Source organism: Trachinotus anak, unplaced genomic scaffold, assembly GCF_046630095.1.
Source record: "Trachinotus anak isolate AG129_WGS33_773 ecotype Australia unplaced genomic scaffold, CSIRO_AGI_Tana_v1 ptg000020l, whole genome shotgun sequence".
Lineage (NCBI taxonomy): Eukaryota > Metazoa > Chordata > Actinopteri > Carangiformes > Carangidae > Trachinotus > Trachinotus anak.
Genome location: NW_027273871.1, coordinates 8,372,197 through 8,394,937, shown reverse-complemented (window position 1 = coordinate 8,394,937; position 22,741 = coordinate 8,372,197). Strand labels below are relative to the sequence as shown.

The window sequence follows — 22,741 nt, the reverse complement described above, 5'->3', positions numbered from 1 at the left end:
CTCTAAATCACTACATGTTTATTTCTGCCTCCACCAAAATCATGATCCACTGATAAGAATTTATTTTAGGCACCAAGAGAATCTGACACACACTGAAGAAGATATATTATATATATATATATGTTTTGATATATCAGATATTAGGTTAGATAATAGAATAAATCACATGATAGCTGAAGCAGGATAGAAGCTGTTACAGGCTGATTTGAGAGCTGCTGCTGAGCCACAGGTTTCTTTGGTGAGGATGATGAAGATCCTGAAGCACCAGTCAGTCACTGCAGTCGGGTTCAGTCTTAGGTGAAGCTGCAAAGATGAGACCAGACGATGATTTTTAATATCTCTATAGATAAATAAGTATGGACGGTTATTACAGCTCTGAAACAAGGAAGGCTAACCAGCTTCATCAATCAAACAACCAATCGAGAACCGAGAGCGTCAACAAACCTCTTTATACAGCTCAGACTAAAAAAAGCAGAGTCTTGTTTTGAGACAAAAGTTGTAATAATTCAATAAAGTCATAATTTCATGAGGTCAGTAGTCGCTAACTTATTTCTTCTGTCGCTGACTTTGCAGATCGTTGCTGTGTGTGTGTGTGTGTGTGTGTGTGTGTGTGTGTGTGTATATATATATATATATATATATATATATATATATATATATATATATATATTTTTTTTTTTTTTTTTTTTTTTTTTTTTTTTTTTATCGTACTCTTCCAACTCCCCTGGGGTGAGTTGTTAGAACCATTGTTTTTGTGACATCACAGGAAATCCAAATCCACCTGTCACTCCCAGGTGACATGATGTCTTCTGATCGTTACATTGAAGAGTGAATTTCAGAGCACAGATTTCCTGCATGTGCATGAAAACATTTACCCTGAAAAATTAAAACTCTGTTACAGAGATTCAGACTGCTACACAGTGTTATTTTTATATGTTACTCCAACTTGTTTTAAATTCATTGTCCAAACAATTATTAATCACTCTCTGCAGCATTTAAGCCTCTTTTGAAAAAAGGAGTCCGGACCCATCAACACCCAGTAACTACAGACCAGTTTCTAATCAAAGTCAATCTTTAGAGAAACTGGTGACGTATAATTTAACAGTTTTCTTAACTCAAACAATGAATTAGAAATGTTTCAGTCTGGTTCGGTCTGTTGACGATATCAGGAACTTCTTAATCCGAGTTCAGCTTTTACAGTTGATCCCCAAAGACTTTTAAATAAACTCGCGGATTGAATTGGACTGTGTGGAACTGGTTTAACTGGTTTGCCTCTTGTCTTTCTGGCAGACGGAAAGTAATTCTGATACCTGCTAACTGCTCCTTCTCCAGCACTTGATATTCAGGCCACAAATCTTTAACAACCTCTTCAGCTTCCTTGAAATTTTCAAAATGAGTTCCCCTGAATGGAGCTTGTCCTTTACGACAGAACTTGAGGTTCCCTCTCAGTTTATCATCCTCAAATTTCAGCACCTGAAAAATAAAAAACACCAGAACAAGATGACAAACAGAACAACTGCAGGACCTCTGGGTAAAATGTATTTCCAGAATGTTAGCAGACATGCTAACCAGAATCAGTGTGACATGAAAGGCACATAGGACATAATGGACAGACATGTAGAGGACAACAGTTATAGAGATATAAAATTGACAAGAATATGATGTGTATGGTATTGGTCTAATATGTGTGCATGCATGTGTGTGTGCCTGTTTGGATGTTTACATGAGAGGTTATCATGAGACAAGTATTGGGGAGAGGGTGAAAAAGAAAGTATGATGTAACCTGAGTATAATTGAGAGAGAGAATGTATTACAAATAATAATAAACATATATAATATTAATTTATATACTATCCTGTCAATGTAATAGTGATATATCTTACAACAAAATCATAGTATATAATATCATAGTAATATATAAAAACATAAAATAATATGATAATAGTGTAGTGACATTACATCATCACAACATTTTGAATAACATCATAATTCTAAATATATTATTATATTACATAATAGTTATAACTATAATAAGGTTATGAGTGCTACATATGAGTGACAAAGTCAGGTCAAGCTACCAACTAAAAAGAGAGGGGAGTGTATAAAGACTGAGCACTGTAATTACCTGTTCGTCCTCCATATCCAGGGCGATGGCAACGTTATCCCAAACGTAAAACTGAGGATAACGTCCACACCGGTCTCGAACCTCCATCTGGCTTTCATCATTTCTCCTGACCAACATATACCTGACAAAAACCAAAAAGAAATAAACATTTTTGTTGGATAGATGTAGATAATGAATAATGGCTCATTTTTAACAATGTGACAATGTGTAATCATTAAACAGTGGGTTCTTTGAGAAACCCGCATTGTATTGTACCTGATTCAGTGTTGAAATGAACTGAGCTGTTGTTCAAATTCAGCCTAAAATGCTCCAGTGTTTCAGAGAGAATAAACTTTAGCCACTGGTATCTAATATTTCTATCCTTGGGAAGGCTGTGCAATGATTTATTAGCTTCCTGGCATCCACGATTGTTCAGCGTTTCCTTGATATTTTTCTCTCTTGTAGTTTTCTAGCTCCGCAACAGAATGACCACTTGGTGTTGTGTAATTAATAACGCTAAAACAACAAAGGCAAGGTTGGCTGAGGGCGATGACTGCTTTGTTGTGACATCACAAAGTTCCAGAAGTCCTGACGGCTGGTTTTAAGGCTCAGTTTCTGAATACAGGCTGTGTGCATTTCTCTGTGGACTGAGGCTTTGACACTTTCACAGTATTAATATAGAACCTAGACCTGCTTTATAATCACAAACACATGGAGCTCTACCTTTAAGTTTTTGTCTTTAATTTCTTATTTCCTACTAAATAATGTTATAACTTACTGAATTCTTTGTATCTAAATCGGAGGTCCTCATTCTCAAAGGCACAAATATACAGATTGCCACAAATGTGATTAGAAACAGTTGTCAACACTGCAGGCTGTAAATGCCCCCTGATAGAACCTGTTTGTGTTCATTCATTTTGAAAGAGAAATGGTAAATGTTGAAACCTCCACACTCGCTGCTCCGTCTGTCAGTCTGCAGCAGCTGGGCCCTCGTCTCTTTTATACACTGTTTGTTCCACTGTTTGGCCCACTGTCTGAGAGCGTTCCGGTTTGTTCTGTATCATCTGCAGAGCAGCAGCAGGTTGTCTTGTCTTACCTGTGTGTCTCACACATGGCCTGAGACCTCCAGATGAAGCGGCCGTCTCTGTAAACGCAGACAGCGTTTGGGTTGTCACGCAGCAAAGGATAGTCCTGGTACTTCTGATTGGCTGGGCTGTGGACCAGCACCACGTACATCACTTCCTGGTTGTACAGGACGGTCTTGAACACCCGCATCACAGGCTGAGCTGCGGAGCAAAACTGCAGACGATAACAGAGGTTTCAGTGGACGACTCACACCTCAGTGCACGTCACAGATTCACCTTGACAGGAAGCAGGAGCAGATCCTGGATCTGTTGTCACAATAGATCTCAGATTTGTCATCTCTGTATCCAGAGTGTGAATTATACAATGGGGGGGTCGACTTTTTCTTAAGGGTGAGGGGACCCAGTACAATGCAGGCATGTGCTTCAGTGTTACAGTCCTCACAGTTTCTTGAGTGTTTAACTTCAGCTGTCAAATAAATCTAGAGCTGTAGAAAGTACAACATTTCCCTGTGAAATGTAGGAGTGGAAGTATGAAGTAGCATGAAAAGCTACTTAATTATTTTCCACCACTGCTAATACAATCCTTATATAATTTCGCCTTAAGTGCACATGGATTTTAATATTGATCCAGTTCTACCCAGGCCAGTGTTGCCAACTACTTTTAATGGAAAGCCTGTTTGAAAAGTCGTTAAGCATCACTAGATGATGTAATACGCTCATTAGCATTTTCATGACGCTATCACATTGTATTTGCCCTTGTAATTTCAGCCCTTTAACACTTGCTTCTCTCCTCCTCTCTGTGCTCACATACATGGTATTTTAATGCAGCTGAATTTCCAATAAAGCTGTTCTCATTTACATGTTCTCCTATTTCCTATTTCTGAGTGAAATGTGGCCCTTTAAGACTACATGCTCATTGTAATGGGTGTGTGTGAAACCCAGATGCAGCACACAGTACAACAGGTGCAGTTAGTCCAAAGAATGCTGGACAGTGTTGCATCGAAGAACAATTTGTAAACTGGGTGTCAGTAATCAGGAGCAGCTGTGTGACCATGTGAATGGAGTTGGCTTGATGAGATGGGAGTGGCTGAAGCAGGGACACAGAATGAATGGAAGATTACGGAATGAGAGCCGGATCATTGGGAGCGTAAAAGTGAGGCAGGTGACCAGGAATGCAGAACTATGGCAGTTAACCAGCACTCACTTCCAAGCCATTTACAGGCTGCTGCTTAGCACAGCTAAAATCCTGATTGTATAACCATGATGTCGTCCGTGCTGTAAAATTATCCCTCAGAGAAAGTTTGACATGTCAGAGCAAAGATATTCTATAACAAAAGATAACCATTGGCCAATGGTGTGAAATGGTATGCACTTCCTGTGTCCTGAGTGGGCGTGGTCATGATTGCTTGTTAATGGCAAAATATAACAACAATATAATTAAACACTAGATACAGTTTGAATTTGCACCTGATTTTTTGCCGCTTGTTTTTATCCATTAGCTTAATATGTGATAAACACAGTACAAGATCATATCAGTCCAATAATACTCTGTTTTCCCTCCAAAAACATCCATCCATTATCTATAACACTTTATACAGGGTCACAAGGGGACTGGAGCCAATCCCAGCTGACATGTTCGAGGGCGGGGTACACCCTGGACTAGAGTTGTCACGATACCAAACTGAGTCACCACGATACTATACCAGACAAAGTATCACGGTTCCGATTATTATCGCGGTACTGCGGCCTTTTTTTTTTAGTATTATCATGTTTATGAACTGCGATGTATTTGTACAAGTTATAAATACTTATTAATTACTTATAATGTTGTCTGGTGCATGATAATGATAATACTGGTGAATTAAGAATTAGACTGAAACTCGCCGTTCGGTGCTTCTGCCATAGTGAGAGTGTTGCGAGACAAAACTTTAGCTTGTTATTGTTGTTGTTGTTTTGAAGTGATTTTTTCACCGAAGCGGAGCTGTCTTCATCGAGTTCGGTCTTGCCGGCAGAAACACACGTACAGCCAGTCAGCGAACAGATGGGCGGACCCAGCATGCGGAAACAGCCTATATATCATATCCCTGGACGTCACCAGTAAGAGGCAAACAGCCAATCATTCAGCAGCTGTGTAGTTCGGTTGCAGTAGTTGCCATGTGGGTTTGTTTACAGGGGAGTAGCATGCAGTGAGAAGCCGGGAGGAGAGTAGAGGCGGCCGCTATGTAGCAGAAACTGCCACCGGGAGCATAGTAATCCACGGTCGTACCGTCGTGTAGAATTTCTAGTGTAGTAGGTACCGTTACGATTTGGCACCGCTGGGTATCGTGGGTACCGTGGGTACCGTGGGTACCGTGCAACTCTACCCTGGACAGGACGCCATTCGATCACAGGGCTGACATACATGGGCAATTTAGAGTCACCAATTAACCGAATGTGCGTGTCTTTGGACTGTGGGAGGAACCCGAAGAACATGGAGAACATGCAAACTCCACACAGAAGAGCCCCAACCTTCTTGCTGTGAGGCGAACCACTAACCACTGCACCACTGTGCCACCCCCTCCCCAATAACAGTATTATTAAGCAAAGAAATACAAGTTTTATTTCAGTTTTGACTTTTAATTCATGGTTTCACATATATGTCCCTTTAAACGTCTGCAGCACTGCAGCAGTGAAACCAGACCAGAACCGTGGGTGAGAAGAGATCTCACAGAGTGTGCTGCTAAGACAGAGACAGATCTGAATGAAGTAAATTTTCTCCTGATCTGTCGTCTGACAAAAGACGTTTTTGTGTCAGAATGTTTGGAAGATCTGTAGCTTGAAAAAAATGAATGCAACATTTATTTTGGTGACTATGGGGAGAAAGAATCAGTCATAATCCGTGATCACGTTCACTTCTCCCCTTGGAATGAATGGACTCAAACCTGCTGCTGGTCTCCTAAAGGGGCGGGGAGGTGGAGAAATCCATGGGACACAGTTACAGGAAATAAGTGAAAATTATCCGTCTCGGTTCTCAACTGTCTCTGTTCAGAATACCTTTCTTATTAATCGATTTTTTTCCCTCTCAAGGCCCACTGAACCGAGTAGACACAGACACAGGTGCCTCTCACCTGCACCTGCAGCACACTACAAGGTTTGTCCAAAAACTCACCAGATTTGTTGCTAGGCGCTTAAAAAAAAAAAAATCGCTGAAGGGATCTGAAAAGTCACTAAATTGTCAACACTGGAGAAGTTCAACTAATGTCAAGCCAGAGACAGTGGAGAAAGGAGATGGTTCACTTTCAATAAGCAGTCACAACCTCATCCACTTAGAGACAGGAAGTGTAAACCATTTCAAACCATTTGCGCTGCCTCTAACGTGTTATCTTCTGTATAGAGTATCTTTAGTCACACCTACGAAATGGTACAGTCCACTTTAAAGGTCGCTGATATTGTATTACAAGATTCTTCCAGGTATGAATATGGGAAATATATTGTTATATTTACAGTTACAGGTAAGAAGCATATATAAATGTTTAAAACCCCCCAAACTGTTGCTTTGACCTCTTTTGGGGGGGTCATGCCCCCTCACTCTCCACGTAATCTTAACTCTGTCTATATCACTGGTGTGAAATACAAACACATGCTAAATTATTCATTATGGGTGCCTCGGTGGCTCACCTGGTAGAGCGTGTACCATTAAGGCTTAGTCCTAACTGCAGCGGCCTGGGGTTCGAATCTGACCCCCGCCCATTTGCTGCATGTCATTCCTTCTCTCTCTTTCCAACTTTCCTCTCACTCTCTCACTGTCCTATCTAATTAAGGCATTAAAAAGCCCCATAAAAATAACTATAAATTATTCATGATGATAAGTGTTGGCTAATGCTAGCAGTTTGGTGTAAGACAGCAGAGGGAGCACTGATGTGGTTGTCAAATTCTTGCAGGTGTGACCTGAGTCATTGCTCAGCTGTAGATGCAGGTGAACCCACAGTGATGCACCAGTGTGTGGGGTTACACAGCACACAGACTGGGTTGGGTCTAACTTAGTACCCACATCCTCGGTTAGGGAAGGTAACAATGGGACCTGGGGCAACATGTGCCCATGAATCACAAGATCACATATAAATATCAGTTCATAACACACTGAAGATCAGTGAAATAAAAAAATATATAGTTAGAAGCGCTAATTATAAAAGTGCTGCTTGGAAATCACTGATAAAAACTGACCCTTTAATAAGTGTGTGTCCAGCCCTGGCAGCAGGTTGACAGACACAGACAGAGTCAGTACCTGCTTGCTGTAGGCGTCCAGCACCTCCTCCACAGGCAGAGTGAAGCGGTATGAGCCCAGCCTGGAGGTCTCCAGGAAGGCTGGGGAGCTGGCAAACCTCCCCAGGAAGCTCTGCTGCATCTGGGCCTGCTCCTCAGTCCGGTCTGGGTAGGTCTCCTCCAGGAGCCTCGTCTCAGCTGATGCTATGTCCTCAGGTCTCACAGCCAGACTCCACCACTGCAGAGAGTCTGGGCCCCTGAAGCCACCGTCCCTCTTGATTCCTTCTAATCCAACTCGATCCGTGTCGTGCTTCAGATGAGACACATGAAACTCTGGTTGGGGGTAAGGTGGGAGATTCTGGAAAATGTAGTCTCTGGTTGGTAACAGTGGATTTCTCTCATTGAAATCTTCAGCTGCCGCTCTCAAATCTTCCAGCTTCAAGTGTTGCCTCTTAACAAAATATTCATCATGTCCTCTCCAGTTTCTTCGATGCTCCATGGTCAGATGACGAAGATTAAAAAGACAAATAAAAAGTCTTCACTGTCGGTCGTCTGTTGACTGTCCTCTGAAAGAACTGAGCTCAGACCTCTGTCAGCAGCAGATTTATAGGAGGTACATAATAACCGCACCCACCAGAGGGATGATACTGAGCTGAGTCAAACAGTGAATAATAATGTTTCCTCCCTTTTTCCTTCAGTTTCTTTTTCCCTCCTCTGTTCTCAGGACATGAAAGTGAAAGTATGACTGAACACACACTGTAAAACATGTAATGCTGGGTCCAGTATATGAGCCTCCAGTGTTGTAGTTTTACTACATTTAGTAGTAATTTTCTGGTAGTTCAGCCTCATCCATATGTGCAGTGATTCAAGTAGTTAAATCACTTCTTTGTGTTGTGAACTAATGGAACAAACTGTAAAAGTAAAAAAAAAATTATTTTTATTTGACTGTATTTTACAGCACTTTACCATGAACAGTGGTTTATGATCCTGTGAACAAGTACAAACTTTTTGCAGTAAACTCATCAGTGTCATTTTTTGCTGGTATGTTCTCTTCGTGTTATATTTTGCCATAATTTTGTATCACAAGAACATTTTTTACAATCAATTGAACCTTTTCTAACACTAACATCCCATAATAAGGTTTGTACTGTATTCCCCAATTAATTACACTTTTCCTCTAACTTATAGTACAATACTTTTAAACACCTTTATTGTATTTTACTGCTGATACTACATTACTACTACTATATTTTACTATCAACTATTGCTTTTTATGACTCTGTTGACCAATGTCTTTCCAACAACTGGTTTAACAGGTGTTTCTCAGCCTCTCCCCACCTCATTGGTGTTTTTCTTTGGTAGCTCTAGTTTAGGTTCAAGGTTCAAGTTTATTGTGAAACACTTGAAGTCAGTGCAAACAGCATTAACAGTAATGAGATTTTTGGTTTCAGAGTAAACTCAACTTTACATGTTCAGTAGAATAAGAGCATTGTAAGCGATTCAAATAAATCGTTTTTGAATAGTAATAATAGAAGTCAGAAGTACACAGAATGGGTGAATATAATAATATAAAAACATTTGCAAACAGATAAAACAGATTGATAATAGTGGTAGAAATGAAAGTGTAAACACTGAGCAGCACAGGGACACGGTACTAACTGTGATGCACTGTGCTGCACTTTAATGTATGTGAACATAACCAGGTAAGTTCCCTTCACCGACCTCTGCAGCAGCGAGTGTCTCCCTGAGCTTCCACCGGTAAATATTAGAATTGTGGTGGCTGAAGTTGAAAAGTTTTCAATTTAACAGGAAATATATGTTTAATGGTGACTTTAGCAGCTCAGGTTACTGACATTTTACCATGTTGCATTCAATTTAGAATCATTATATTGTGATTTTTTTCTCTTTAATAGGCAACACTGGCAGGTGAAGTAATCAGCAGTTTCATTTCATATTATTATCAAATTCCTGATGGCCAGAGTCTTCAGCTGATGTTACTGTCCCTAGATTGGATTAGATTGTGAGAGGCCAAACTCTAAAGATTAGATTTGTGGTGGACAAAGTCAGAAGCTATGTTATTGAACATTTTAAAACATATCTATATATTATGCTTCATGATAAATGTAGTAGCTAATGTTACTGATATTTTATCAAGTTACATTCACTTTAGAATCATTGCATTGTCATGTTTTTATTTTTTTTATCACTACTAACATTGTTATTATAACATAACTGTCTCTGTCTCATTTCATATCATTAGCTAATGTAAATTTCATACCAACAACTGTTATATTAATGTGAGTGGAAAACTATTCTGAGATTTCAAGAAATGTCCTTAGAAGAAAGTCACAATTTTAACAGAATAAAGTCGTCATCTTCAGACAAAAGTCAAATCAAATCCACTTATTGTCATTTTTACAATTTACACATTTCTGCAAAACATAATGAGAGTATGATTCTCCAGGGAGAAACAGGACATGATATTAATAACACGAAACTGACATAAATAACACTGTAGCACATTAATGATTGAAAACAGTCAATAATAAAATAGCAAGTTATTAAAAGTACCTGAGATTTTTAAAATGTGCAAATCAGCGTCTGTTTTCTCTCCACGTGATCAGAGCCATCACAATAATTCAACAGTCATAATAATAATAAGCAGTGTAATAAGCAGTGTAATTACCTGTCCTTCCCCCATGTGCAGGGCAATGGTGACATGATCCCAAAAGTAAAACTGAGGTTTACACCCAAACCGCTCCCTGGCCTCCATCTGGTTCTCATCAGGTCTCTGGACCAGCTCATAACTGACAGAAACCAAACAGACATGAGTCTTAGGTTTTGTCTTTAATTCCTTATTTCTAAATAAATAATGTGGTAACTAAATGAATTATTTATTAAGACACAAATTCACACATGTATCTACACAGAGAGACCAGGTGAGAGCAGAACCTCTGGACGCAGTAAGAAGATCACACTGTCGGCTTTTGTTCTGTTATTACACATATTTGTTCTTATCCAAAAACAAACAAGGAACAACTATTGATGATGACTTCTTCTTCTCACCTGACTTCTCCATCCTCTCTTTCCTACCTCCAGAATATGACACGCCCACTGATGTCATTTAAGGTAAACTGGGTATTTTCGGCTCCAGCAGGGAACCAACAGTTTGGGTTCTGAACTAATTTATTTTTGGTCTAAAGGATCAAAATTAGGTGTGAACTTGAGAGAGCGTTCCGGTTTGTTCTGTATCATCTGCAGAGTGTGCAGAACCCTAACCCTAACCATTCAGGTTAACAATACATTTCCTGGTTAACCATAAAGCCAGTTAAGTCTTCACCTGTAAGTCACTTTGGGTTAAAACCATCTGCCAAATGAGTAAATGAAAAGGTTTATACAGTCACAACATCCTTTACAGAGACATAAGCAGTGAAAATCAGCCAAAATGCAAAAACAGAAGACTCATTACAGTGTTACAGTATAAAACACATAGGAGTCAGACCTGCTGCGGGCAGATCACTTGAAAGCCTCTTTAACACATGAGTCTTTAGCTGCTTTTTAAATGACTCCTGAACCTCAACAGCTCCATCAGCACAAGTCCACACTCGGTGGCGTGTTTCAGTTACAGCAGATGAAAGCTGACCTGAGAGAGCGAGCTGATAAACAGGGGTGGAGTCGATCATTTCAATATGCAGGGGTTTGATTGTGCAGTCGCCTGTTTAAAAAGATCAATTTAAACAACGTTGAATTTACAAAGTTTTGTTGGTGTTTCTGGCACATGTGACCCAGTGTCGTGGTGTGAATTAATAAAAGTCCAGGAAACTCAAACTGAAGTCACACACAGTGACTTGAGCCTTGACTGAAGACTCGACTCACACTTGTGATCTGGGACTTGTGAACAGTCTTTATTTTAATATCTCCATCATACAAAACGTACAGAGGAGGGAGCACAGGCCAGTCAGGCAGATCTGGATCGGAGTTCCTACTGACCACAGCTGTTACACATCTGTCTGTAGTCATCATTGTCCCATGATGCACAGTATTTTTCAGGTGTGTTCAGGTGATCCTCTCCACTTCACCACCTCCCAGCTGATATTAGCCTCCTCCTCCCAGTGATGACTACAACTTCATCTTCTCGGCTTTTAATTGAATTCATTTGTCTTTGACGGTCTCGTCATTGTTACTGTAATGTGTGTATCTAAATCTGAGTGTCTGCTGAGTTCTCTCAGCTTTGTATTTTCACCAGTTCATCTTTAAATCCAGAACGACCCTCTGTCACCTGTCTGTTCCTTTTCATTGTAAATCTTTCACCTGTGCTGTATTTTTATTACCCTGTGAAACACACTGAATTGTCCTGGTGTTGCTATTTTCTCTAAAGCGATGCTGTGAGTTATTTTCCCAGGTGTGTGTTCAGGTGTCTAATCCGTCAAACAAAGTAGACCAATGAAAAAGCTCCTGCAGGCTTCATCCTGGACACTGTCACTTGAAGTTGAGAGGTTTTAGTGAGATGATCACCTGATGCTGTGACTCACACAGGACCAGCGCTCACATACGGTGACAAATGAGTCAATCTACAATGTGGAAGTGACAGTTTCTCCTCCTGTCATGTAACTTTCTGTCCTCAGAAAATCAGCAGATATAATGTTTTATTGAGAAATGTGACGCGTTTAAACAAACTGTCGGCATGAGTCTGTAGCAGTCCAGGCTGGAGAAGTCCTGCTGGTGAGGAGATTTCAGTGATAGAATAATAATCATGTGGTTTAGTTCAAGGGGCAGTGAGTGTGAGCAATTAAACACAGGACAAGTCAACTCTAAATCACTACATGTTTATTTCTGCCTCCACCAAAATCATGATCCACTGATAAGAATTTATTTTAGGCACCAAGAGAATCTGACACACACTGAAGAAGATATATTATATATATATATATGTTTTGATATATCAGATATTAGGTTAGATAATAGAATAAATCACATGATAGCTGAAGCAGGATAGAAGCTGTTACAGGCTGATTTGAGAGCTGCTGCTGAGCCACAGGTTTCTTTGGTGAGGATGATGAAGATCCTGAAGCACCAGTCAGTCACTGCAGTCGGGTTCAGTCTTAGGTGAAGCTGCAAAGATGAGACCAGAGGACGATTTTTAACATCTCTATAGATAAATAAGTATCGGTTAGCTGTATGACACTTCAATAAAAAAACAACTATAAAAAACATCAGAGGAAAGAAAGAAGTGAGTGCTGGGTTTTGGAGGTCAGGGTCTGGATGTCACAGAACAACCAGTCATGGGTTTGAAGGATCAGAGACAGAAACTGGACCAGAAACCTCAGTGTGGTCTTTGACTCAGAGCTGAACTTTCAGCTTCTCCTCATCTCAAACATGAAGCTAAAGCCAACACTTCTGTCTGTCTGAAAGAACCAGGATCAAGGTTCACTGTGAAGAAACTGAGGTGTGATGCCTGAGACGTTGTACTGAGCTCCTGAAGTCATTGGACCAGAGTCAGCTCAGGTTGCTGTGGCCGTTTTTAGTTTTCTTACCTGCTAATGACTCCTGCAGCGAGCGCTCCTTCTCCAGCGGCCCGGGATAGTCAGGCCACAAACGTCCAACGAGCGATTCAGCTGCACTGAAGTTGTCAGTGAGTGTAGGGTTTCCTGGATTACAGATCTTCAGGTACTTTCTCAGTTTGACATCATCAAACTTCAGCACCTGAAAAATAAAATAGATCAGATCTGCTCCTTATATAACTTGTGTGTAGGTAAGTCTATGTCTTGGTCTCTGACTCCTGTGAATTTTCTGTTGTTGAATGTTTCCAGTGTCTCCTCGTGCTTTGCTTCAGTTTTCCTTTAACTTCCGTGTTTGTTGACTCTGGATTCCCCGCCTCACTTCACTGGATTGGTTTCTTCATTTTTAAAGTGAGACATTTTGATCTTTTTTTGTTTGTTTGATAAGCTCTACCGGCCCAGTTTTTATATCTTTGAACATACAGAGTAAGTGATGTCAAAATAAAACAGGAAGTAAACAGAAGACCTGTTGAAAGTGGCAAACAGAGCGTGTGAACCTGAGCTCTCTTCACCATCACAGCCACTGTCACTGCTTTGGTAAGATGGTGTAAATAAAGAAACTTTTCTTCTTTCTCTTCTTGAACTCATATATCCAAGTTATGTAGTCACTTAAAGTTAAGTCAAGTTTCACTTTCTTTGCTTTTTGACTCATTAAACTGTTTCCATGTGACAATTTTATCTCTTCATGTACTCTTGTATTCGCTCCATGGTAAATTTAAGCCAAGCTTAAGTATTAGGCTTAATTAATGTATTCAGCACATTATACTCAGTATGATCTGAATATGCTCTTTTTACCATATGAACCTTTTCAGATATACTTTTACATTCATGTGTCTTAATAACAATCACTGCTCATTATATTTACCGTTTATGGCTCATCTTACGGCTCAGTGTTTCATTTGATCTCATTCTGTCAGTCGTCTGAACCTTGTGACAGAAAAGAGAAAAGAGCCTCTTCCCTTTTGCAGCGAGCGACAACAAGGAGCGCCCTGACAGTGGACAGCAGTCTGTTGCCATGGCAATTTGCACAGACAAGACTGTTTGTGATGTACAAATATGCACAAGGCTGTTTAACCTGTGTTTCACCCTTTAATGTAGAACTAACCTTTGTCCCAATATGAACATGGGTGTGAACAAACAGAACAAGTTAGTTCCTCTAATGTGTAAAAAGGCAGAATTATAACTGAAGAAGAAAAAAACTTGATTCTCCTGTCGACTCTGTGCTTTTTGTTTCTTTATTATTTTACAGTAGAAACTCTCAACCAGAGATTGTTTTAATAAAAGGTTTAAACTTTGAGGAAAGGTTCAATTTTAGTTCTTTGAGGTTTCCGCTCTGACAGGAACATGCTGGGGTACGTCGTGAACTGTTGGAGTCCCCGACAGGGAGGCCTTTCCCTGGCGTATCTAGGAAAGGGTACAACAGGGAAGTCTCAACTGTTTGGTTAAGGGCCAACCTGAGGTTCAGGTAAGGGAGCGAAGGTTAACCCCAGTAGGTCAGGCTTTAGCGCCACCTACACTTAGTTCGAGCCGTCCACATCGGGTTCGCTGTGTCGTCAAGGCCCAACGCTCCCAGTGTGGAAACACCCTGAGAGCTCTGCCACCCCAAGTAAAAGAGTCTCATGTAGGACAGTGAAGTCACCCTCTAAAGGGGGCAACTCTCTGGGTGACACCTCCATGTTCTCTTCAGTCCAAAGACAGTGTCCAAACAGTCATATAAGATCTAAACTGAAACGGAATAATGAGCAATGAACTTACCTGTCCTTCCTCCATATGCAGGGCGATGGCGACTTCATCCCAAACGTAAAACTCCACCTCATTTCCAAACAGCTGTTCAGTCTCCATCTGGTTTTCATCTGGTCTTTTGAGCACCTGATAACTGACAGAAACCAAACAGAAATGAACATTTCTGTAAAAGGCTCAACATCAACACACGAGTGTGTGTTTCGTGTTGGTCTGTTTGTGTAACCTGGGATGAGTTTTAGATTTTGTCCTTAATGTCTTAACTAAATGACTTGTGTATCAATAACTGTGCTAACAGACTGAACTCTAAATCAGTCCTGGAGGTTCTCTGGGGTTTTTCCATTCTCAAAGGCACAAATATACACATGTCACAGAACGTCTGGATTTGGTTCTAGAATTAAGATCACATCGAGTAGGGGACCACTGCAGAGGGACCACATATCATTTGGTGCATGAGAAGAGCTGTCGCATTAATTACAGAATAAATATGTGACTTGTTCTAAATCTGTGAGGAGGTCAGTGTCTCTGACGATGTTCCAGTGGAGCAGCAGCAGGTTGTCTTGTCTTACCTGTGTGTCTCACACATGGCCTGAGACCTCCAGATGAAGCGGCCGTCTCTGTAAACGCAGACAGCGTCCGGGTCGTCACTCAGCAAAGGATAGTCCTGGTACTTCTGACTGGCTGGGCTGTGGACCAGCACCACGTACATCACCCTCTGTTTGTACAGGACGGTCTCGAACACCCGCATCACAGGCTGAGCTCCAAAGCAAAACTGCAGACGATAACAGAGGTTTCAGTGGACGACTCACACCTCAGTGCACGTCACAGATTCACCTTGACAGGAAGCAGGAGCAGATCCTGGATCTGTTGTCATAATAGAGGTGGGTTCAGGTGACGTGTTCTATCATGAGCTGATGCACGTCAACCCAGTGATGCACCAGTGTTTGGGGTTACACAACACATTCACAACATTTCATCATTGTAAATGTAAGTGAAGACATCCATGCCAGTCAGTAACCTCCCACATCCCCAGGGAGGGAAGATAATAATGGGGGAGGGGAGAGGCCCCGTGCCTGGGTTTGCCCGGGGCCCCTGAATCACAAGATCACATTTAACAAGAATCAGTTCACAATAAATAAAAAATAAAAAATATCATTTTGATTTGGCTCTTCGGTACTTTTGTTAGAGAACTTTAGAAAACAACCCTGAGCTTAAAAGTACTGGAACAACTGATGACATTCACTGCAAAGATCCAGACTGTCGACAGTTACAGGACCTTGTGTCTGAGATGTGTTGTTGGAAACTGGTTCCTACTGGAGCAGGAAACAACTGAGACTGAGCAGAGTTTCTTTATTTGTCAATAAGTATTGATTCATTTCATTGGATACTGATTTATTTCTTTGTGATATTTATATATAGTAGTTTGACAGACAGTACAGACACTGACCTGCTCCCTGTAGGCCTCCAGCACCTCCTCCACAGGCAGAGTGAAGCGGTATGAGCCCCACCTGGAGGTCTCCAGGAAGGCTGGGGAGCTGGCAAACCTCCCCAGGAAGCTCTGCTGCATCTGGGCCTGCTCCTCAGTCCAGTCTGGGTAGGTCTCCTCCAGGAGCCTCGTCTCAGCTGATGCTATGTCCTCAGGTCTCACAGCCAGACTCCACCACTGCAGAGAGTCTGGGCCCTGGTGTCTGCCTGGGTCCTTGAAGCCACCATCCTTCTTGATTCCTTCTAATCCAACTTGATCAGTGTCATGTTTCAGATGAGACACATGAAACTCTGGTTGGGGGTAAGGTGGGACGTTTTCTTTGAAGATGTATCTTCTGATCGAGGGTTTTGAATTTTTTGCCCTTCTATTTCTCTCATTGAAATCTTCAGCTGCCGCTCTCAAATCTTTCAGCTTCAAGTGTTGCCTCTCAACAAAATATTCATTATGTGGAAATGTATTAGGTAATTTTATGTATGTCCGATGCTCCATGGTCAAATGACGAAGATTAAAAAGACAAATAAAAAGTCTTCACTGTCGGTCGTCTGTTGACTGTCCTCTGAAAGAACTGAGCTCAGACCTCTGTCAGCAGCAGATTTATAGGAGGTACATAATAACCGTACCCACCAGAGGGATGATACTGAGCTGAGTCAAACAGTGAATAATAATGTTTCCTCCCTTTTTCCTTCAGTTTCTTTTTCCCTCCTCTGTTCTCAGGACATGAAAGTGAAAGTATGACTGAACACACACTGTAAAACATGTAATGCTGGGTCCAGTATATGAGCCTCCAGTGTTGAGAAACATGTTGGGGCAGGATGCTTGCTTTTGATAACTATATGTTGCTGAAGTCTCAACAGGGAGCAGGGTGTGTGAAGGAGTTGTTCTCCAGATGCGGGGCAGACATGCGGATAGACTGCATAGGTAGAGACAAGGAGAGAAGTGTGCAGGGGCACGGTTAACTGATAGATGTGAGACAGCCCTGAGGAGGTGGGAGTGTTGTGTCTGTCTCTGTCTTCTTTTCTCTGTTTCACACAAGAAAAATCAGCTGTTCCCGGGAACGATTGAAGGAGGTCAAATGGAGTCAGATAACTGCGAAGGAGGCGCCTGGGTGAAGGCCGGTCAGGCAACAGCCAATGAAGAAGAGTTCAACCTACATTCTTTGCTTCCTTTGTGTAACAGTAATAAAAAGACCGGGCTAGGGGGAAGTTAGTGTGTCAAACTTTGTGAACTGGCACAGCTGCATGTTGTTGTCAGGGAGAGAATAGTTTGGACCCAGAGCTCTGTAACGATCCTCTTTTTAATTCTGAATTCGCCTCCTGCATTAACTCCCTCAAACGAACGCGCGAGTTTACTTGAAATGAGAAAGGACTGTAAACACCAGCTAATTACACTTTTCCTCTAACTTACAGTACAATACTTTTAAACACCTTTATTGTATTTTACTGCTGATACTACATTACTACTACTATATTTTACTATCAACTATTGCTTTTTATGACTCTGTTGACCAATGTCTTTCCAACAACTGGTTTAACAGGTGTTTCTCAGCCTCTCCCCACCTCATTGGTGTTTTTCTTTGGTAGCTCTAGTTTAGGTTCAAGGTTCAAGTTTATTGTGAAACACTTGAAGTCAGTGCAAACAGCATTAACAGTAATGAGATTTTTGGTTTCAGAGTAAACTCAACTTTACTTGTTCAGTAGAATAAGAGCATTGTAAGTGATTCAAATAAATCGTTTTTGAATAGTAATAATAGAAGTCAGAAGTACACAGAATGGGTGAATATAATAATATAAAAACATTTGCAAACAGATAAAACAGATTGATAATAGTGGATGAAATGAAAGTGTAAACACTGAGCAGCACAGGGACACGGTACTAACTGTGATGCACTGTGCTGCACTTTAATGTATGTGAACATAACCAGGTAAGTTCCCTTCACCGACCTCTGCAGCAGCGAGTGTCTCCTTGAGCTTCCACCGGTGTGTGTGAGAGTAGAGCAGCTGCTGATGGCTCAGTCTCAATGATCAATAATCAGTAATCGTCCTGATAGTCAGGAATCTGCTTCCACCTGCTGGTTCTCTGGAGGATTGAACTGGGTGGTTTACTGCAGCTCCCACAGTGATGCCACTGACAGCAGCTGTTACACATCCGGCTTCAGTCACCAATGTCCCATAATGCACTGTGTTTTTCAGGTGTGTTCAGGTGATCCTCTCCAGCTCATCACCTCCCAGCTGATCTCACACAGCCTCCTCCACCCACTGATGGCTACAACCTAATCCTCTTAGCTCAGCTCTTAAATTCAGTTCTTTAAAATTGTCTTTGACATTGTTGTCACTGTTAATGTAATGTGTGTATTTAAATCGGAGTATCTGCTGTGCTCTCTTATCTTCATATTTTCACCTGATTTAAACTGCATCAGTTCACCTTTAAATTCAGCACGTTCCTCTGTCACCTGTCTGCTCATTGCACTTTACACTGAGTTGTCCTGGTGTATGAAATGTGAGACACAAACAAAGCTGCCGCCTCTGAAGCCATGAAGTGATGATGCGAGCAGGTGTCATGGATGTGGCGTGTGCTCAGGAACTAAGTCCATCAAACAGAGTGGACCAATGAAAAAGCTCCTGCAGGACGCTGTCACTCTGCCCTCCACACCTGAGCACCTGAGAGGTGAAACCAGAACAACGATATCAGCTGATCTTCTGTCTCTGGTCAGAGGACAATGTCCAGAGAGGTTTTAATGACATGATCACCCGACCCTGTGTTTTATTATAGCCTATATCAGTTTAAATTATATTTTATCTGGATGTGATATGTAATGGTCAGTTTAATGGCTAAAGTGACTGACATTTTACCATGTTGCAGTCATTTTAGAATCATTATGTTGTGATTTTTTATAATAACATTTTTGGAGACAACGCTGGCAGGTCACTGTTTTATTTCAGAATTAGCAGCTAATGTTATTGTCACTTTCTACTTTTCCCTTGACATAAGATAGAGGCCAAACTTAACAGGAAATTCAATGTGTAATGGCCAAACTTAGCAGCCAACTTAACGTTAAGTTGTTGATTATTAAATTACAAGCTAATGTTAATTAAGCTTTTTTAATCTAAATATTAGAATTGTGGCGGCTGAAGTTGAAAAGTTTTCAATTTAACAGGAAATATATGTTTAATGGTGACTTTAGCAGCTCAGGTTACTGACATTTTACCATGTTGCATTCAATTTAGAATCATTATATTGTGATTTTTTTCTCTTTAATAGGCAACACTGGCAGGTGAAGTAATCAGCAGTTTCATTTCATATTATTATCAAATTCCTGATGGCCAGAGTCTTCAGCTGATGTTACTGTCCCTAGATTGGATTAGATTGTGAGAGGCCAAACTCTAAAGATTAGATTTGTGGTGGACAAAGTCAGAAGCTATGTTATTGAACATTTTAAAACATATCTATATATTATGCTTCATGATAAATGTAGTAGCTAATGTTACTGATATTTTATCAAGTTACATTCACTTTAGAATCATTGCATTGTCATGTTTTTATTTTTTTTATCACTACTAACATTGTTATTAGGCAAAGATGGCCGATAACATAACTGTCTCTGTCTCATTTCATATCATTATAATTTGTGATGGCCAGAATTAGCAGCTAATGTAAATTTCATACCAACAACTGTTATATTAATGTGAGTGGAAAACTATTCTGAGATTTCAAGAAATGTCCTTAGAAGAAAGTCACAATTTTAACAGAATAAAGTCGTCATCTTCAGACAAAAGTCAAATCAAATCCACTTATTGTCATTTTTACAATTTACACATTTCTGCAAAACATAATGAGAGTATGATTCTCCAGGGAGAAACAGGACATGATATTAATAACACGAAACTGACATAAATAACACTGTAGCACATTAATGATTGAAAACAGTCAATAATAAAATAGCAAGTTATTAAAAGTACCTGAGATTTTTAAAATGTGCAAATCAGCGTCTGTTTTCTCTCCACGTGATCAGAGCCATCACAATAATTCAACAGTCATAATTCAATGATGGCAGTAGAAGCAAACTTATTTCTTCTAATGCTGACTTGTCTGTGTCGGAGCTCTCAGTTCCCGCCACAGGATTTTACCCTGCTCGTCACCTCGCTGACAGTTTTACACCTTTTACACCTGGATCAGTGGCAGGTTGCTGTTCAAAGAGACTCTGTGGTGCATCACAGTCACCTGGCAGATACCCAGCAGGCTAAATATCTGGACCTATCAGGGACTCCAAATCCTGTGGTGTGAAAAGTGTTCAGATTGGGAACAACTGCGGTGACGAGCTACAGCCGATGAGCAGATAACTCCTGCAGCCAGCGCTCGTTCTGCAGCGGTGCAGGATAGTCAGGCCACAAACGTTCAACAACCTCTCTAGCTTCCTCAAAACCATCGAAGCTGTTTGTGATCAGAGGCTCTCCTGGACCACAGATCCTCAGGTTCTCTCTCAGTTTGTCGTCATCAAAGTTCAGCATCTGAAAAACACAAAAAACACCAGAATAAGATGACGAGCAGCAGGAGCAGGGCTGGGCTGTTAGCAGACATGCTAACCAGGGACAGACTTAAATCAACTGAAGGGGGGGGGGGGGTAATAAGCAGTGTAATTACCTGTCCTTCCCCCATGTGCAGGGCAATGGTGACATGATCCCAAAAGTAAAACTGAGGTTTACACCCAAACCGCTCCCTGGCCTCCATCTGGTTCTCATCAGGTCTCTGGACCAGCTCATAACTGACAGAAACCAAACAGACATGAGTCTTAGGTTTTGTCTTTAATTCCTTATTTCTAAATAAATAATGTGGTAACTAAATGAATTATTTATTAAGACACAAATTCACACATGTATCTACACAGAGAGACCAGGTGAGAGCAGAACCTCTGGACGCAGTAAGAAGATCACACTGTCGGCTTTTGTTCTGTTATTACACATATTTGTTCTTATCCAAAAACAAACAAGGAACAACTATTGATGATGACTTCTTCTTCTCACCTGACTTCTCCATCCTCTCTTTCCTACCTCCAGAATATGACACGCCCACTGATGTCATTCAAGGTAAACTGGGTATTTTCGGCTCCAGCAGGGAACCAACAGTTTGGGTTCCGAACTAATTTATTTTTGGTCTAAAGGATCAAAATTAGGTGTGAACTTGAGAGAGCGTTCCGGTTTGTTCTGTATCATCTGCAGAGCAGCAGCAGGTTGTCTTGTCTTACCTGTGTGTCCCACACATGGCCTGAGACCTCCAGATGAAGCGGCCGTCTCTGTAAACGCAGACAGCGTCCGGGTCGTCACTCAGCAAAGGATAGTCCTGGTACTCACTGAACGGGCTGTCGACCAGCACCACGTACATCACTTCCTGTTTGTACAGGACGGTCTCGAACACCCGCATCTCAGGCTGAGCTCCAAAGCAAAACTGCAGACGATAACAGAGGTTTCAGTGGACGACTCACACCTCAGTGCACGTCACAGATTCACCTTGACAAGAAGCAGGAGCAGATCCTGGATCTGTTTCAGACTCTCAGTGGTTCTGTTAGTTTCATATCTGATGTCTAACAGGAAGTGGTGGCGAGCAGAGGACTCTGCAGTCTCAGCTGCATCATTTATCATCTGGTTATAGAAACGTTTTGTGCTGAGGAGGAGACAGAATCTACAACCCTGCACACATGAAGCCCAAACATCTGATTGGACAGATGTTTGTGTAGTTTGTGTGAACTGACCCTTTAATAAGTGTGTGTCCAGCCCTGGCAGCAGGTTGACAGACACAGACAGAGTCAGTACCTGCTTGCTGTAGGCCTCCAGCACCTCCTCCACAGGCAGAGTGAAGCGGTATGAGCCCAGCCTGGAGGTCTCCAGGAAGGCTGGGGAGCTGGCAAACCTCCCCAGGAAGCTCTGCTGCATCTGGGCCTGCTCCTCAGTCCGGGCTGGGTAGGTCTCCTCCAGGAGCCTCGTCTCAGCTGATGCTATGTCCTCAGGTCTCACAGCCAGACTCCACCACTGCAGAGAGTCTCGGCCCCTGAAGCCACCGTCCCTCTTGATTCCTTCTAATCCGACCCGGTCCGTGTCGTGCTTCAGGTGAGACACGTGCAGCTCCGGGCGGGGGAAAGGCGGGAGGTTTTTGAAGAAGTATGGAGGAATTTCCAAACTTCGACAACGAGCTTCCAGTTTCAAATCATTCAGCTTCAGGTGTTGACCCACAAGGACGCGCTCAGCGGCTCCTCTCCTGTTCACCCGGAGCTCCATGACCGGCTGGGCCCTGGGAAGTGTCCTCGGGTCTCACAGCAGCGGGGGGCGTCTGCTGTCCTCTGTCCTGTCTCTCTCCGGCTGTCCTCTGTCCTGTCTCTCCTCTGCTGTCCTCTGTCCTTTCTCTTCCCTGCTGTCCTCTGTCCTGTCTCTCTCCTGCTGTCCTTTCTCTCCCCTGCTGTCCTCTGTCCTTTCTCTCTCCTGCTGTCCTCTGTCCCTTCTCTCTCCTGCTGTCCTCTGTCCTTTCTCTCTCCTCTGCT

The 22,741-nt window shown here is 41.7% G+C and overlaps 2 protein-coding genes across 4 annotated transcripts; both read right to left on the bottom strand.

Moving 5' to 3' along the window:
- Position 1: 1 nt before the first annotated feature.
- Positions 2–22,654, bottom strand: LOC139637332 (uncharacterized). Of its 3 annotated transcripts, none has more exons than XM_071505949.1 (5): positions 22,020–22,626; positions 3,201–3,403; positions 2,126–2,246; positions 1,311–1,473; positions 2–303 (listed from the first exon to the last, which is right to left on the bottom strand). In XM_071505949.1, exons 1-5 carry the CDS (start codon positions 22,479–22,481, stop codon positions 269–271), a joined length of 984 nt encoding a protein of 327 aa, XP_071362050.1. In that variant the 5' UTR covers positions 22,482–22,626; the 3' UTR covers positions 2–268. The 3 variants fall into 3 exon arrangements, with proteins under 3 accessions (XP_071362050.1, XP_071362049.1, XP_071362051.1); XM_071505948.1 differs by lacking the exon at positions 22,020–22,626 and adding an exon at positions 7,454–9,186; XM_071505950.1 differs by lacking the exons at positions 2–303; positions 1,311–1,473; positions 2,126–2,246; positions 3,201–3,403 and adding exons at positions 19,345–20,720; positions 20,854–20,974; positions 21,455–21,654 and having other exon boundaries at positions 22,020–22,654.
- On the bottom strand, positions 12,242–16,790 carry LOC139637331 (uncharacterized). Its single transcript, XM_071505947.1, has 5 exons — positions 16,177–16,790; positions 15,299–15,501; positions 14,745–14,865; positions 12,966–13,134; positions 12,242–12,543 (listed from the first exon to the last, which is right to left on the bottom strand). Exons 1-5 carry the CDS (start codon positions 16,702–16,704, stop codon positions 12,509–12,511), a joined length of 1,056 nt encoding a protein of 351 aa, XP_071362048.1. The 5' UTR covers positions 16,705–16,790; the 3' UTR covers positions 12,242–12,508.
- Positions 22,655–22,741: the final 87 nt, after the last annotated feature.

Excerpts from the sequence above, each read along its gene's own strand:
- LOC139637332 (XM_071505948.1), bottom strand. The coding sequence starts at position 7,930 with ATGGAGCATCGAAGAAACTGGAGAGGACATGATGAATATTTTGTTAAG. Across the intron at positions 1,474-2,125 it reads TGGATATGGAGGACGAACAG|GTGCTGAAATTTGAGGATGA; the intron begins GTAATTACAGTG and ends TTTATTTTTCAG. Across the intron at positions 304-1,310 it reads GGAGAAGGAGCAGTTAGCAG|CTTCACCTAAGACTGAACCC; the intron begins GTATCAGAATTA and ends TCATCTTTGCAG.
- LOC139637331 (XM_071505947.1), bottom strand. The coding sequence starts at position 16,704 with ATGGAGCATCGGACATACATAAAATTACCTAATACATTTCCACATAAT. Across the intron at positions 15,502-16,176 it reads TGGAGGCCTACAGGGAGCAG|TTTTGCTTTGGAGCTCAGCC; the intron begins GTCAGTGTCTGT and ends TATCGTCTGCAG. Across the intron at positions 14,866-15,298 it reads GCCATGTGTGAGACACACAG|TTATCAGGTGCTCAAAAGAC; the intron begins GTAAGACAAGAC and ends GGTTTCTGTCAG.